This window comes from Pelmatolapia mariae, linkage group LG20, assembly GCF_036321145.2.
Source record: "Pelmatolapia mariae isolate MD_Pm_ZW linkage group LG20, Pm_UMD_F_2, whole genome shotgun sequence".
Classification (NCBI taxonomy): Eukaryota; Metazoa; Chordata; class Actinopteri; order Cichliformes; family Cichlidae; genus Pelmatolapia; species Pelmatolapia mariae.
The window spans coordinates 30,664,446-30,681,070 of NC_086244.1; the positions used below are offsets into that span (position 1 = coordinate 30,664,446).

General features: G+C 35.6%; 1 protein-coding gene and 1 pseudogene across 2 annotated transcripts; both read left to right on the forward strand.

Annotated features, from left to right (window-relative positions):
• The first annotated feature begins 427 nt into the window (after positions 1-427).
• rer1 (retention in endoplasmic reticulum sorting receptor 1) lies at positions 428-7,788 on the forward strand. 2 transcript variants are annotated; one of them, XM_063464716.1, is made up of 8 exons: positions 428-552; positions 1,923-2,004; positions 2,323-2,427; positions 2,840-2,936; positions 3,663-3,741; positions 5,049-5,184; positions 6,166-6,220; positions 7,595-7,788. In XM_063464716.1, the coding sequence occupies exons 2-8, from the start codon at positions 1,924-1,926 to the stop codon at positions 7,603-7,605; spliced, it is 564 nt and encodes a 187-aa protein (XP_063320786.1). In that variant the 5' UTR covers positions 428-552; position 1,923; the 3' UTR covers positions 7,606-7,788. The 2 variants fall into 2 exon arrangements, with proteins under 2 accessions (XP_063320786.1, XP_063320785.1); XM_063464715.1 differs by lacking the exon at positions 7,595-7,788 and having other exon boundaries at positions 429-552; positions 6,166-7,426.
• A 723-nt stretch (positions 7,789-8,511) lies between these two features.
• Positions 8,512-15,174, forward strand: LOC134619279 (taste receptor type 1 member 1-like; annotated as a pseudogene).
• The last annotated feature ends 1,451 nt before the right edge of the window (positions 15,175-16,625 follow it).

A 16,625-nucleotide genomic window follows, 5' to 3' on the forward strand; every position in this document is an offset into this window, starting at 1 on the left:
TTCATCTCATTATTACAAATGGTCAGAGAGAGAGCACTTTAATGCGATTAAATCATTTAGGTGTTTCAGTATTATCACCACAGTGTAAATAAAAGCATTTCTCCGTTTCTTGTTCTGTTTTTTTTTTTTTCAAAAGAAAAAAATTGTTTACTGGTGTGTTTTTATTCATGAGCGTTCATTCGTTTCTGCTGTTGTTAAAATCACGAATTAAATTGGTTAAAACGTCTGCCTCTACGGTCTCTTTTTTCAAAGTGACAAGGTTTTCAACCCAGTGGTCGGAAATCGTACTGAATGTTTAAGGAAACAGGCCAACCAGAGGAAACATTCTGATGCTGCGTTGACTTTTTATTATTTGAACCGAGAAATCGGTTCGTTTGTGATCGTTGAGGTCTGAAGAGTCATAGCGAATCGAGGTGTTCGGATTTCTGCTACTCAGCCTGTGGTATATTCGAATCCTCGCGGAAGTACTGACGTGTACACAGCAGTTTACACGAGAAGTGGCTAGTTTAGCTAGCTAGGTAGAGCCGGGTAGTGTCACAGCGGCCGTATCAGGTAAGAAAGAACTGCCATTGACAATTTTCGCTGTAACTGCTAATACAGCTGAGAGACACAAAGAGGTATTGAATCGAAGAATCAACATTGATTGTGATCGCATCATTCACTGAATATGGAGGTGTTTAGTATAGAATGGTTATATTTTATTTCACAGCTAGCTAGCTAGCTGTGAAACTGTTGGCAACGTAGCACCGGAAGTGAGTTGTCAATTTTGTGAAGTCCTTGCTGGGTGTTGTAGTTTAAATGTGTCCGCAAACCCATTCTTGCGACCTAGGAGTAGTCAATAATAAACTACAAATTCTTTTTACATACTTTTACACGTGCCCAATTGGAGTTGTGGGAAATGTAGTCTAATACTTGCATTCTAACGGCTGAAGGGGGTCAAATGAAGCTGAACAAAACTACATCACCCATACAAACGTTAACTGGGGCCAAAGGTAGTGTACGTATCGACGGCTAGGACCGTTTTCGGGGCTAATTTCTAAGCTAACGCGAAGAATTTAAAATAATATAAGATAAAACAATACCTCTAGTACAACTTATTCAATTTGTAGTGCACATCGTAGTTATTTTCCATTTTGCAAATGAGCCTATTTTGGTATATATTGCTTCCTAGATGTCATCCTGCCTTCCTTAAGCTGTTAGCTAGTTATGCAGCTAATGCTAACCAGGCACAACCACAGCTCCTCACGGTCCTGTTCTTTTCCCCATTAAAATAAAAATAGCAAATCATTAAATGTCCTAACGCGTAATGCGTAGTTATCTAAGCAATCAACCTAGGCTACAGTGGATATAAATGTTGTTTTGGTGAGCAACCGACAAGCGCACCGAGAATATTTATGATCAGCTCATCAGTTAAAATTCTATTAAAGGACCTAGGGTTAGATTTAATTTACAGAAATACATATTTAAATTGTTTATTTAAAGAAAATTACAAAGATTTTGTCACCTTGACTATTTGCGCCTTGATAGTTATCTGATCACTCTGATTGACCCGTCTTCTGGACATATGCACCTCGCAGATACAGGTCTTTCCGGACAGCCTATGTCTATTGTATTTACTTGTATCACAGTTTACAGAATATATATTACACAAACTGAAACGAAACGTGTGTTCCAAAATGTGCAGTTCTTGGTAAAAATCGTTCACAAATTTTCGTTTTACTGGGTATTTATTTCCAAAGCCTTTAAGACAAAATGGGCACAGAAGAGTTTGTCATTTGTCAATTTATCACCTCCATTTTGTATCTTCAACTGGGATCGTTGGTAGACATGGTCATGCTGAATAAGAGTATTGTCCAGTACTCTTATTAAAGTAGATGAAGTTCATACACCACTAATCAAAATCTTTTTGTCGTCCCAATAAGAATGTCAGAAGGGGACAGTGCTGGGGAGTCAATCCATGGGAAATCTTCTGTTGTTGCTGCCTTTTTCACACGAGTTGGACAGGTAATGTGTGAGATCAAGCATATCATATTCCTTTAAATAGGTTTAAATTTAGGGATGCACCGATTGTGAAAATTCTGTCTTTTTAAAATGCCTTTTTGATCTGTCTGTCTGTCTATCTATCTATCTAGATATATCTTTTTTGAACCAAGTCATTAAACAAAGACATACCATTTTAAACATTAGCATTGACTGAGCCAAATGTCAGTAGAGAAATTTTTATGAACATCAGAAATTTTTCTGATGTTCACAACAGATAAATATGAACTTCATGTTTTTCAGCACCTCTACAATGTTTTTTCTGGTTTCTTTTTGTCATAGGTGTATCAGTCATGGCTAGACAAGTCAACACCATTCTATGCAATGCGATGGGCAGGAACTCTACTACTTACTCTTGTCTACATGATCAGAGTGTATCTACTACAGGTAATTGTGTATTTCTGTGTGTTTTTCAGATGTTTTTTTTAATTAGTCAGCCAAGTTAGAAAATGTTAATGAGGAATTCTAAATACTTAAATTTTGTCCTATAATAAATACTATCTTTATCAAGTTTAAAATGCCAACTCTTTATAAAGAGGGTTTGAAATCCTCATTCACTTCTAGTAGGTTTTAACCAATTGTATCATACTTTCAGATCAAGGTTATTTCATTTTGCTATTATTCATTAAAAGTAAAATAATGCATTTTACAGTACATCTCTCTGTCTTTATTATTGTCTTGTTTTGACTGGGATATTGCTCTATTCGTTAGGTGTTTATATAATAAAGTTCTTATGTGTCTTGTCTGACTCTAGCAAAGACGTCCTTTAATAAGGTTATTTTCTGATGCTCCTTTTCAGGGTTGGTATATAGTAACATATGCTTTGGGAATCTACCATCTCAACCTGTTCATTGCTTTTCTGTCGCCAAAAGTGGATCCCTCACTGCTTGAAGAAGGTTAGTCAACTCAGTCTCATTAAAGTAGTGTTTGTGATGTGAACATGGAAGTAGGCTACCTCATGAGGTATTACGAAACTGTTCATTTAGACCTTAGTACTTGCATCTAATCAAAAGTCTAAGCCAGTAATTGCCCAATCAGTTTTTTTCTGAGAATTTTCTAATATAACTTTTAATTTATTATGAAAGATTTTAAAATAGTTACTGGAACAATAGACTATTACTGTACACTTGCATATTTAAAAGTACGTATCTCAAAACTGAAGTGGATGAGTCCATATAGATACAGAAAAGGGCACCGCATCTCAGTAGACAACAAAGTCTCACAAACAATTTCTTCCCCTGTGCCATCTATTACTACTACTCTTAGGCACTTTGCAAAATGTTCTCTCGTCCGTGCCTTTCTATTGTGTGCCTTCCTTCTTTTTTGTATATATTCCTGTCGTCTGTTATTTATTCTTGCTCTCCTACTATTTATATTTTATACCATGCACAGTTGGCGTGGAGCACCCAAATGTGGTTTTATAGTAGCACTCTGTTTATGAGCAAGTGACCTCCTTGAATGGAATGTGTACAGTAGTGACTGTTCCCAAAAAATATATGAATTAGCCATTTTTACTGTATGTAACGGAAATTGTCCTATTTCTAAAGTGTACATTGTTGTTGTTGTTGATGTTCTTGTTGCTGTTATGGGATAACTCAACTGGTAACCTATATTTCCTACAGATGAGGGCCCCTCCCTTCCTACCAAGCAGAACGAGGAGTTCCGCCCTTTCATCAGGAGGTTGCCTGAATTCAAATTCTGGTGAGAGTTCAACATGGTCACCCAGGGAAATTGCAAATTATTTTCTTTAGAACAACCTGTGTGCTGAGCAGTTTAGGGTGAAACTAAAGACACCGAGTTTAATTCATTTTTGTATATTTTGATTTTACCTTATGTCTCAAATTAATTTCTACTTCATTGACATAAAGGTTGTGTCTGTAACCCTGACTTCCAAAAATAGTTTAAATACAAACACTTTCTTCAGATTTTTAAAACCACAACTTAATTTATTTTCAAAGCAGCAATAAATTTTACTCACGACCCGCTGGTAGCTTAACTTAGCATCGATTTCTGCCATTCTGTGCTGTACCAATTTTAAATTGTGTGTTAGGCCTTGAATCTCATTTGCATTTGCAAATACTGTGTTCTCTTATACACTAAGGAAGAAAGAGAGGAAAAAACACATTTGCTTGATATCTTTTTCTTTATATCAGATATGTACCTGATGCATGAAAATATCATTTTTGTTCCCTTTGCATGTTTATCTGCTCGATTAAAAAAAAATTGACTTTCAATGTAACATGGTTACCCGGGTTAAGTGGATATTGGGATATAACAATTAGAGGATTAAATCATTTGTTGTTTGGAGGGTTGCTGACTAAACTAAAGATTTTAAGTCTTATATTTTATTACGTCTTGCTAAGAACATCTTTCTGGTTTCTACTCAAATTTGTGTCAGACTACACTCTGTTGCATTTTCCACTACCTTCTCTTTGTTAATCTCCAACCGTACCTAGTGATTTAGTACTGTGTAAAAGATTTAGGCAGAAAACAAACAAATACATCAGTACAAATTATCTTAGATACTGTGGAATACAATTAAAGTACATGTAGCTGGTCAGTTCTCGAGAGAGTATTCAGTCTGTGTTGGACCTTTATTAGAAAGGTCTCACTCTGTGTTTTACTCTTAAAAGAATCTCAAGCCTGCGGTCTAGTTTCAAACGAAACTTTTTAAAATGCAAAAGCCTAACCAGATAAAAGTTTTAGCGCTCTGTCTACTCTATATGCAGACATTCTCTTTCTCTTTATAACTTACATAATCTTGTTTTTCTGTACACGGCTGTACATGGACTCCTTGTTCTTGTTGCTTAAGATAACACTTTGACTCTGACTGTATGTTTAGGGTTGTTGTCATGCTGCTAAATTTAGGACACATTTAAGTGCACAGTACAATCCCCATTTGCTAAGTTACCTAAGTGTTTAGGATGATGATTAATTCTGATTCTTTATTTTAATCAAAACTTTAACAGTGACATTGTTTTTACTGAGTTTGCTACTTTTCTTTTCAGGCATTCAGCGACAAAAGGCATCGTCATCGCCATGATTTGCACATTTTTTGAAGCCTTCAATGTGCCAGTATTCTGGCCTATACTTGTAATGTACTTCATCATGCTCTTTTGCATCACCATGAAGAGGCAGATTAAGGTAAGTACAAACAGACATCTCTTTGCTTAGTACATATTGATCATAGCTGCATTAGATTAACAGTAATAGGGTGCTTTGGGTCTGGAGGAATGTTTTCATCATCCATAGTCCCTATTTGAAACCTTGAGCTAAGTATTCCGACCAGTGACATCACGATGTATTTTGAAGCATATTGTGACAATAAGTATGTCTAACTGAGAAGCCAAAGTCACTGGAACTTATTAATTAGAAGGTAATGATGCCTAAAGCACAACTCATTTTTGTCTGTTTAGCACTTATCTTAGAGTGTAATTGTATTTAATTAAAAAAGAACAAACAAATCACCTAGTAATAAAGATACTATATCAAGATATGATATCATATCTATATGATATCATACTACATCATACATACATCACATCGTATGATATCATACTATGTCATAAATCAATTAAGTCATTTTGTTAGAGCCTACATAGCTGGATTTTGTTTTTTTAATCTCAGAGGAGTGGCCATTGTAAACAATCATTTCACAGACCCCAAGGTTACTTGCATTTATTTTATATACAGCAAGCAAGGACAGGACTATTACAGTTCTTTGAACTCAGTTAACAATATTGAACAATAGTCCTACACCAACTGCTTCCCTGCTGTTGTATAACTAAATCTTACTGTTAGAGTTGTCATTGTTCCTGAAGATATGTTGTTCAAGAGTGAGCTCCCCAGTGTCCCTATGACAGTTTGGTCTGAAAGTGCCTACAGTGCAATAAAAGCATTGCAGTCCACAAATTGTTTTTGGGTTAGACAGAGCCACAGGTTTAACCTTGTATTTTATTGAAGGACCTTTTATTGTATGAAAAGGGTGTCATTGTTGTTATCTGCAGTGCAGTTTATATTGTGGTTCTGAATGTGTTGTAAAATATGCTAAGTCACTAAAAGTGTATGCACAAGCCTTGAAGTAAGTGTTGCTAACTCTCCTTTTTACTTCCTTGTCTTTTCTAGCATATGATCAAGTACAGGTACCTACCCTTCACACATGGGAAGAGGACATACAAAGGCAAGGAAGACACAGGGAAAGCTTTTGCTAGTTAAAAAAACTCCCACTCTCCCTTCCTCTTTGTTGCATTTAAAATTTATTGGCCACAGCCATTGGGGAATGATGAGGGTTAGAGATGTATTTTCTTTTTGTCAGCTGAACAGTAACATGAAAACATGAAAAATACAAGTTTTGATCCACGGTGTTCTCAGTGTTGGACGAGGATATGAGCAGCATGGATCAAATTAGTCTAAAAATCTAAAATACTCCCTTTGTCTATTAAGGGTTTTTTTCTGTTTGTTTGTTTTTTGGGGGCTTTTTTTGTTTTGTTTTTCAAGGATTGATCTGCAGTTACTCAGTAATAGTTAGGACTAAGTGCTACCTTTTGCCTTTCTAACCCTAAAGAGTAACAGTAAAGTCATCAAAACTGAAGAAATTTGCAGTAAAATGAGTGATTTTTTTTTTTGTTGTTGTTTTGTTATGCTTTGTTTCCACTGGTTTATTCCAGTACACCCCCTCTCTAAAATTCACTAACTTTTAATTCATGTAATTTCTCATTTACGAAAATATGAGTAAAGTTGTTAACGTGATATCAGATGGAAATGCAAGAGTCTTCAAATTAAAAATTTTCATCTTTGTGATGAGAATATCCTGCTGCTCTGACTTAAATATCTCTGGCACTTGTCCTTTGTTCTAAATAAAGATACCTGGAGAAATTGGCTGCTTTTTACGTGAATATGCATTCATGAAGGGCAGTCTCCCCCCCTATAATTCATTTTATAGATAAACAACTTCCTTTTAATCTATAAAATGAATTCCAGCCAGCCAGCACAATGTTTAAAAACTTTGATTGTACATTTGATTTGTTAGCTACCCTGTATAATTGTGTAATTCAAGGAGAGTGTCACTAATTCCAGATAATTTAGTTGCCTGTAGTCTGCGGTCATTCTTAAATCACTTATTTCTACTTTTCCGCCTTCGTAGAGTTTAACTACTGGGAAACTGGGATGGAAATCATTTTGGGTGTAATTACCCCAGGGAGATAAATTAGGTGACTGAGCAATTAACATGAAATGGCAAGTCAATGAATTTGCTTTACCTCAGATTTTTAGACCATTAAGTGGGTATTTATTCAAAACATAATATGTCCTAAAGTTCATAACCAGTATTCCAGATAAATTCATAATGTGGCTTATTTGAGAGCAGTCAATCAAGCAAGTTTATTTCAATGACCCCATCTCTTTGAAATATTTAGCAATCTTTGTTTCAAAGACTGAGGCTCATTTGGAATTTGTAGACTGGCTGTTGTTGTCTTTCACATTCTGTGTAAAATCTTTTAAGAGTTGTGGTAAATGTAGTCATTCCAAGCAAACTGTTGTTCTCTTTCTTTTTCAGCGGAAACATAAGAAAACAGAGATTGAGAGCTTTTATTAAAAGAAATGGATGAAGTGGGTGGCGATCACATACCTTTCTATGAACCAGTTGATATTTTTCCTTTTTTTTTTTTTTTTTCAAAATGCTGCAAATCTGTGATTATTAAATTTTGATCAGCACTGTAGTAAGGGATCAAAACGTTTCCTGTAAAAAGTTTGTGTTTCAAAAGGTTGTCTGGGTTTGTGTGTATATAAATATATATATTTTAAAATATAATTTTTTTTTTAAGATTTTTTTTTCCATCCACCACCATTCTGTTTGAGTGTGAAAAACTATTTCAGTTGAAGTTTATGGAAGTAAAACTGCTAAATTGGGTTCCAGATCTGATAAATTAAATGTTTTTCATGGATTGCATGTTATTTTCTTGTGCTACAGTTACAAACAGAAACTTGATTTTAATAACTTAAGTGTAATTTTTTCACTCCAAATGCTATTAAAGAGGCTGTGTCCCTTTGAACAGTGCATTTGAATCTTGGCTTCATATTTTATAAGTATTCATGGAAAAGGGTAGCCTTGCAACTTAAGACAGTTGGATAGGTCCAGTGCATTTCTGTTTATCCTAATCAAAATTTATTTTTGTACAGCTCGTTCTTTGTAATTGTTTTCTTTTTTAAGTTAATGGCACATATGACTAGAATCTGAATATATTTGGTCACCTCTATAAAATAAGGAAATTCATTGTTATCTTTTGAGTTGTGTCTAGCATTATCAGATTAATGAGACAAAGTTGCCATTTAGCTGCTGATCTTTGCATACTGATTTGTGAATCCTTCAATGATAGATATTCCTCAGAGGCTCCAGCATTACCAGCGTCTCATAACATCAGACACAGAGTGTTAAGGTTCACCGTAGACTGGTAAATAGTTTTTGTTCTGAGAATGAAAAGCATTGTTGTCTATCAGTGTGTATTGGGTTGTTTTCTACATGCTTTGGCTCAATACACTGTTTCAACATCTGAGTTTTGGGTGGAAGGAGATTATTTGATAGGTGGACTTTTTGATATTCATCAGCTGAATGACTCTCTTCTTCATCAAAGACCAGAAGCCATTGACTGCTCCAGGTAAGTTAAAGTCTGTTGGGTACTTTCTTGTGATAAAACTAATAAAAACAGAAAAAGTTTACTTGACGATGGTTAAACTGGTAATAGAACTCTTAAACCAGTGAAATGAATTACTGTGTTATTAATATTTATTTTTTTTAAAGTCAGCACTGCTGACATGGTCATTTAGCTAGAAATCCTATTTTAAGTGATCATAATTATTCAGGGATGTCCAAAATTGCAAATATTTACTACAAGCATTATTGAAACGGAATGTATTACTGTCCTTCATCTCCCCACAGTGCACCTTTTATTCTGTCCAGTTATCGAAGGTTTCAAATGATGAGATTCTCTGTAGAAGAAATCAACAATTCTACCAAGCTACTGCCAAATGTGTCACTTGGCTATGAAATATTTGACCACTGCACAGATTTTGTGAGTTTCCCAGGACCTTTCAACCTAATCTCTGTTAATGGCTTTATGCGCCCTCTGGAAGAACCACACAACTTATCCAAAGTGATAGCAGTGGTCGGGACTTATACAAGCCCTCAGGCACAAACTGTAGCCCCACTGTTCATGATGAATCTCATTCCAATGGTAAACCTATGAACTCTTATGTACTTTGACATTTTTTAAACCAGATCAATATTTGTTATTAAAAAATATTCTTTACAAATCAAGAAATGATGTTTTCCATGTTTAAAATAATACAAGTTTCAGGAATATAAATGATTGGTTATTGTTAATGAGCACAGTAACATTTTCTCTGTTGCTCTTAACAGGTCAGTTATGGAGCTTCCAGTTCAATCTTTTCAAGAAAACAGACCTTTCCCTCTTTCTTAAGAACAGTGCATCCCAATGAAGAGGTCATAAAAGGCATTGTTAGTATTGTCAAGCGATTCAACTGGAAATGGGTTGCTTTTCTTTATGCTAATAATGATTATGGAACAGATGGCCTGGACTTGTTTTTAAAAGCAATTAATGAGACTGACATCTGCCTTGCATATACCAAAGGCCTTGATCAAGATACAGATTACAGTCTAATGTTTAGACAGATTGATGCAAAAAACATTAATATCATTATTGTTTTTGCACCTGAATGGACTGTTGAAGAACTCATGGAGTCAGTAAAAAGAGAAAATATTACAAACAAGGTGTGGATAGCAACTGATGCATGGTCCCTAAACAAAAAAATAATAGACCAGATACAAGGAAGCAAAAATATTGGCACTGTACTTGGGGTTGCTCAGCCTAAAATGTCAATACCTGGTTTTAGTGAGTTCATTCATTCTTTCAAGGCCAAGAATCACTGTGAAAATGCAGAGCAACAGAAGTTTTGTAATCAGATTTGCAACTGCAGTAGCCTGACTGCTGAGGAAATCATTGATGCAGATCCATCGTTCTCTTTTCCTGTTTATTCTGCTGTGTATTCCATTGCCCATGCCTTACACAATGTCTTACAATGTGGAGCTGACGGATGTAAAGAAAATATTACAGTCTACCCTTACATGGTAAGCATTCTAATTTATTCTAATTATCTAAGAGTGAATAATTGTTCTTATCCGTATTTAAAACCAGTGATAGTGTATATGAAGTATGTGATAAGCTAATTGGAATCTCAGAGTTAGTTAAACCTGTAGTTAAATAAATAAAAGAAGACTAAAAATGTGATTTGGGTTACTAGACTTCATCCATCTACTGAAGCATTTGAGCTACCAGTGACAAAAGGTTAATACAGGTATAATTAACTAGATTCTCCCAGAAGATTTCCAAAGCATTATCAAAAAACGCTGATTTAAACCAATCTAACTTTACTTGTTAGTCCAGTGTCTATATACACAGGTGAGGCACTCATCCCTCTAAGTGGGGCCCTACCAATATATCTGCCAATGCACCATAGAAAATATTTGAGCTAAAGAGACACCTAAATCTGTGCTCATTAGACCATAAACATGAAAGTTAATCTACAACAGAATTATTAGGTTAAGCAAATTGTGTTTGTCCAAACCTCAGTCATTGGTAACTCAGTGTTACTGTTGTGTTCCAACATCAGGTTCTTACAGAGTTGAGGAAGACAAATTTTACCCTTTTAAACCAAACCATTCAGTTTGATGAGAATGGCGACCCCATGTTTGGATCCCACTCAGTCGTTTTTTGGGGCCCCAGTGGTGATGTGCAGGAAGTGGGCTATTATACTTGTCATCCATCATTCCGTTTCTTCATCAACGACACCAAAGTTCAGTGGCATACAAGTGCACAAGTACGCAGTAGTAATAAGAAGTTTTTTTAACACAAAGATTAATAATAAAATTAAGTTTTAGCAATTTAGTTTTTTAGACTTCTACCTAGATACATATGTTTATAAGCACACAGCAGCTACCAGTTGTAGGTGTTCATAAGGTGATTTGCATGGCTGTCGAGATATAACAGGCAAATACTTTTACATGTTACAGAACAATTTTAGAAATTCAAAACCTGTGTGAATATATTTACTGACTGGTACTTTCCCTGTAATTTACCGTTACAGTAAATGGTAGGGAAGTGCAGTATCTTCTTTCTGACCTTAAATTTAAAATTTTTACAAACAATTTTCTTGTGCAGGTACCAACTTCAGTGTGTTCTGAAGAATGTAAAATGGGCTACAAGAAAACACAACTCGGAATCTACAAGTGTTGCTTCAGTTGCACAATTTGTCCACGTGGGACTTATATCAACAGCACAGGTAAATTGTTTTTGAATGACAGTAGAAAAAGAGTGAAAGTAGTGCTGTCACTTGTAATGGAAGTTAAAGTTATGCTTTTTAAAGACTATTATTGTTTTCATATAGACTAAGCCATAGTCTTCCATTTTTGTTCCAGCCACTGCTCATATCAAAGCAGCCAATTATTAGTCATGATAGATTTACACTAAGGTAGCTTAGCTGCAAACCGTAAAGTACGGGGCAGGTTTAACATGAAGGAAAATCTTTAGAGAGCATAGTGGTCAAATGTTTGTAGTTTAAAACAGACATAAACACCTTTGAAGCTTTAATTTTTAAATTCTTGTTATTTTTAAAGCAATTTTGCATGGTTTACAGTCTTTGCTTGAATGTTGGTACAGCTCAGTTCATAAACAATATGATGTTATCTCTTCCTCTAAGCCCGCTTTCTGATTGGCTGTACCACATATAATTTCCATAAACAAAATTTGGTGCTGCTGGACACCTTTTCTACCGCTTGCCGCCACGGAGGTCATGAGAACTGTAACATAACAATGGATGGGACAAACATAAGAAGGAACAAACATTTGTTAAACAATACATTAAATATTTGCTTATTTAGGGGCACAATAGTAGATCTAGTTTTTCAATCATAAGCTGTGCTTACAAGTTGATCAGTCTGAATTTTACAAAATCTTGTGCTTCTGACTACTGACGACTAATGACTAACTAAACGACTAATAATTGTGTGTGTCTAAATGCAAACACAAAACATACATGTATGAACTCTCAGACAATGGAGAAAGGTATCATGGGTCTACTTATGACCCATGATACCTTGACCATATGCTTCTTTTCTGCCCATCTCTCTTGTGAAACAGACAATCCCTCCAAGTGCATCACCTGTAAAGACACAGAATGGTCTGAAGAAGGAAGTACATCATGCAGTCTGCGGGTGGTGGAGTATACACCATTTACAGACATTTGGGCTACAGGGATCATGGTCGGTGCCTTTATCTTGGTGTTCATCTCACTGGCCTTGTCTGTTCTCTTTGCCCTGAACTACAACACACCTGTTGTCAAATCTGCTGGAGGATCAATTTGCTTCCTAATTTTAGGTTGTCTCAGTCTGTCTAGTCTTAGTGTATTTTTTTATTTTGGCAAACCAACAGATGCTTTTTGTATCTTAAGATATTTACCTTTTTTTTTATTCTTCACCATTTGCTTAGCATGTTTTGTTGTACGTGCATTTCTAATTGTTTGCATTTTCAAAACAGCTACCAAGTTTCCAGTGCTGTACAGCTGGTGGATGAAATATCACGGGCAGTGGATGTTCATTGCTGTGGTGTTTGTGACACAGGCAGTCTTCCTTCTTATTAACTTTACATATGCCCCCCCAAGACCTAACATTGACATGTCTTGGAACTCAAAAAAAATTATACTTTACTGTGAGACTGATTTTAAAGCAGCATCTGCTTCTCTGATTTTACCTTTATCATTGTGTGCTCTTTGCTTTGTTTTCTCCTACATGGGAAAAGACCTCCCAAAAAATTATAATGAAGCCAAAGCAATAACCTTTTGTCTCCTCCTGCTGATGCTCACCTGGATCATCTTTGCCACTGGGAGAATCCTTTATCATGGGAAGCACATTCAGCCTCTGCAGAGCCTGGCAGTGCTCTCCAGTCTCTACTCCTTTTTGTTGTGGTATTTCTTTCCCAAATGTTACATTGTAATTTTTCAATCTCACAAAAACACACAGCAGTACTTCCAAGGTCTCATTCAGAGTTATACCAAATCAATTAACCAGGAGATGCCTCGAGTAAATATTCGTTGATATAGACAGAGGATTTCAGTCTCTGTATTCTGGTAATAATAGGTCCTCTTTAAAAGAGGATAGGGTGGTGATTGTTTCAAAGAATAACTTCACATCACATACACAATGATCTAAATGTTGGTCTTTAAAATATATATTTAAAAGTTTTGTGTAACAAATATTATTTTGTTTATATTAAATATCATTAAAAACATGATAAGAATTAAGTTAATCGATCTTTAATAGATAAGTGGTAAAGAAATACCTGAACATATAATAGGAATAGGAACTGACTTATTTTGATGTTGGAGGATAATGAGATTACATTAAAAATATTTTATAAATTTATCATGTACAGGTTTCCTATGTCTACATGTTTAGTTCATCAGTGGACACTACTGTTCTTTATTTTTGTTCTTGTTTTTCCTTTTTTAATGCATTTGTTACACTTCAATATTTCAGTAATTTTACTGTAGAAACATGAACAGGCAGAAACGGAGGCTGCAAGCCTGACTGCTCATCACTGCCTTTTGTTATCTGTTAAAGATCAGGCTCTGGCTCCTGGGCTGGGGCTGCCACGCAATCAGCTTTAACATCTTTCTGGAATCTTGGCTAGCTTTGTGGTAGAATACTGTTTAAATCTTGCAAAGAGCTGAAGTTGAGTTATCAGTTTCATGCAGTTGTTTCTTTCTTGGATGAAGTTTGCAACTTATCATTGTACTCTTGTCCTTTTGTGAAATAAAAATAAAAGTATTGTCCTCATCACTGTTCTACAATTTTCCTCCTCCTGCACATGAACTGAAAACAACTGACTGTAGCTTAAGTGCACAGGTTGAAAAAATGTTATTTGATTTTTTTTCTTTCTGTCAGCTTGGAGTGCCGATATTTAGGATCCTTTGTAATTCTAGTGTCCGCATAACTCCTGACTGTAACTGTAACGTAATTACTGATTTAATACAGTAATACAACACATTACATTTCTATATTATTGAAAAATGTGATTAAGGTAACACATTACATTCATCACTGCAGAGAAGGAGAAGGAGGACTGAACCGGGACAACAACAAAAAAAGTCTCCGCCCTGCAGGTGGTCTACCCTTCAGGCTCAGGTCCTATATCAGAGGATTGGGAGCTTGAGGGTCCTACACAGTATCTTCCTAGGACTACGCTCTTCGGCACAGAGTTCTCGGATGTTGTTGCCTGGATCTGCTGGAGCCACCCACCCAGTTTGTTCCTGATGTTGCTATCACTTTGTATAGCTACATCTTTCACTACAGCCATCTTCCTATATTAATTGATCATAACTGTTGAGGGATGCCCAAAATTTCAATTATTTACTGTGTTTAAAAAGTATTAAAACTGAATTTATCACTCTTCTTCATCTCTCTGCAGAAGAAATCAACAATTCTACCAAACTACTGCCAAATGTGTCTCTTGGCTATGAAATATTTGACCATTGCACAGATGCTGTCAATTTCCCAGGGGCTTTTAACCTATTTTTTTAATAATTGGTTTAATCCGGCCTCTGGAAGACCCACACAAGAATTTGTCCAAAGTGATAGCAGTGGTTGGGACTTATACAATATAGATTTATGTTACTGTGACTGATTATGTTGACATTTCTCTTTTACTTCTTTAACAGGTCAGTTATGAAGCTACCAGTTCAATTTTTTCAAGAAAACAGATGTTTCCATCTTTCTTGAGAGCAGTGCATCCCAATAAAGATATAGTTGACCTGATTTTTAGCATTTTGAGGGAATTCAACTGGAAATGGGTTGCCTTCCTTTATGCTGATGATGATTATGAGAGAGATGGTCTAGAATTATTTATAAAGAAAATTAAAGACACTGATATCTGCCCGGCTTATAACAAAGGCCTTGATCACAAGTCACATTACAAAGTTATATTGAAACAGATCAATTCACAAAACATAAATGTCATTATTGTTTTTGCACCAGAATGGACAGATGAAGAACTCCCCAAAAGCTGATTCTCTTCATCTGGATGTAGCATTTTCAGTGGGAGAAACATTTCATCACTCATCCAAGAGACTTCTTCAGTCTCAACTGACTGCAGGTTTCCCCAATCTTATAAACAGTACATTTGCATAATGACTGAAACCAGCACCACTGAAGGAACAATGGGCTGGGAGGTCAGTGAGACTGAAGAAGTCACTTGGATGAGTGATGAAATGTTTCTCCCACTGAAAACGCTGAAAAAGCAGAATCAGCTTTTGGGGATTTGCTTACTTGGATGATTGAGCATGCATCAAGAAGTCAAAGAACTCATGAAGTCAGTGAAACAAATAAATATTACAAACAAGGTGTGGATGCATGGTCCTTAAACAAAAAGATAAGAGAGCAGACACAAGGAATTACTGGTATGGGAACTGTACTTGGTGTTGCTGAGCCAAACATGGCAATACCTGGTTTCAGTGACTTCATTCATTCTTTCAAAGCCCAGATTCACTGTTCTATCTTTTCGGTAGTCTTAGGGATAGATGAAAGTGGTGTACAAGTGTGTGTCATTGGGTGAATAAGAGTGGCAGTACAAATCACTAAGTGCTCATCTGTGTAGAAAAGCACAGATATCAATCCACTTATTTGTTTGACTTTTGTATTAAATTTTGTCTTACCCCTTGTTACCCCTTGTAAATTGTTTTTACTCATTTGGTCTTTGTACCTTTCACTTACCAGTATTTTCCTATACTGATATATCATAATATATGTTTTAGGAATCTACCATCTCTGCTCATTGTTTTCTGTCATCAAAAGTGGATCCCTGGGTGCTTGAAAAAGGTTAGCTGACATGGTTTCATTGAAGTAGATTTTGTGACGAGGGTACATACACAGAATGTATTTCAAAATAGGTGGTGCCTCTTGGGGTGTTTCCCAATTTGTTGATTTGACTTCTTGACATAACTTTTTATTCATTATGAAAAATTTCTCTAAAAAATCAAATGTATTCAACACTTCTATATTTGAGTTTGAGTTGGAATTCATGAAAAAAAGGTTGGTTGACAGTGTGTATTTTAACAATGAGATAGATAAAAAAATAAATGCACTACATTAACATTAAAGGAAGTGGAACTTTTGATGAGCAAGTGATTGCCTAGAAGTGAAGAGTTCACAGCAGTAACTAGCAGAGTTAGCTGTTTATCTAAATGTAAGCCACTGGAATAGGCCTTTTTCTTAAATCAAGATTGCTGTTGTTATTATGGAATCTGCAAATCTTGAACTTACCCAGCAGCCTATATCTAGTGTAAATTAGAGCTCATCCATTCCTACCAAACGAAACAAGTTCCACTCTTTCATCAGGAAGTTGACTGAATTTAAATTCTGGTGTGAATTAAACATGGTTGCCAAGAGAAATTGCAAATTATTTTTGTTAGAACCGCTGAGTGATTATGTAATGCAAAGCTAATTTTGTAAAGGATCTAGC

Coding starts and splice junctions, on each gene's coding strand:
- rer1 (XM_063464715.1), top strand. CDS start 1,924: ATGTCAGAAGGGGACAGTGCTGGGGAGTCAATCCATGGGAAATCTTCT. Junction 2,937..3,662: donor TCCCTCACTGCTTGAAGAAG/GTTAGTCAACTC, acceptor TATTTCCTACAG/ATGAGGGCCCCTCCCTTCCT. Junction 5,185..6,165: donor CCATGAAGAGGCAGATTAAG/GTAAGTACAAAC, acceptor TGTCTTTTCTAG/CATATGATCAAGTACAGGTA.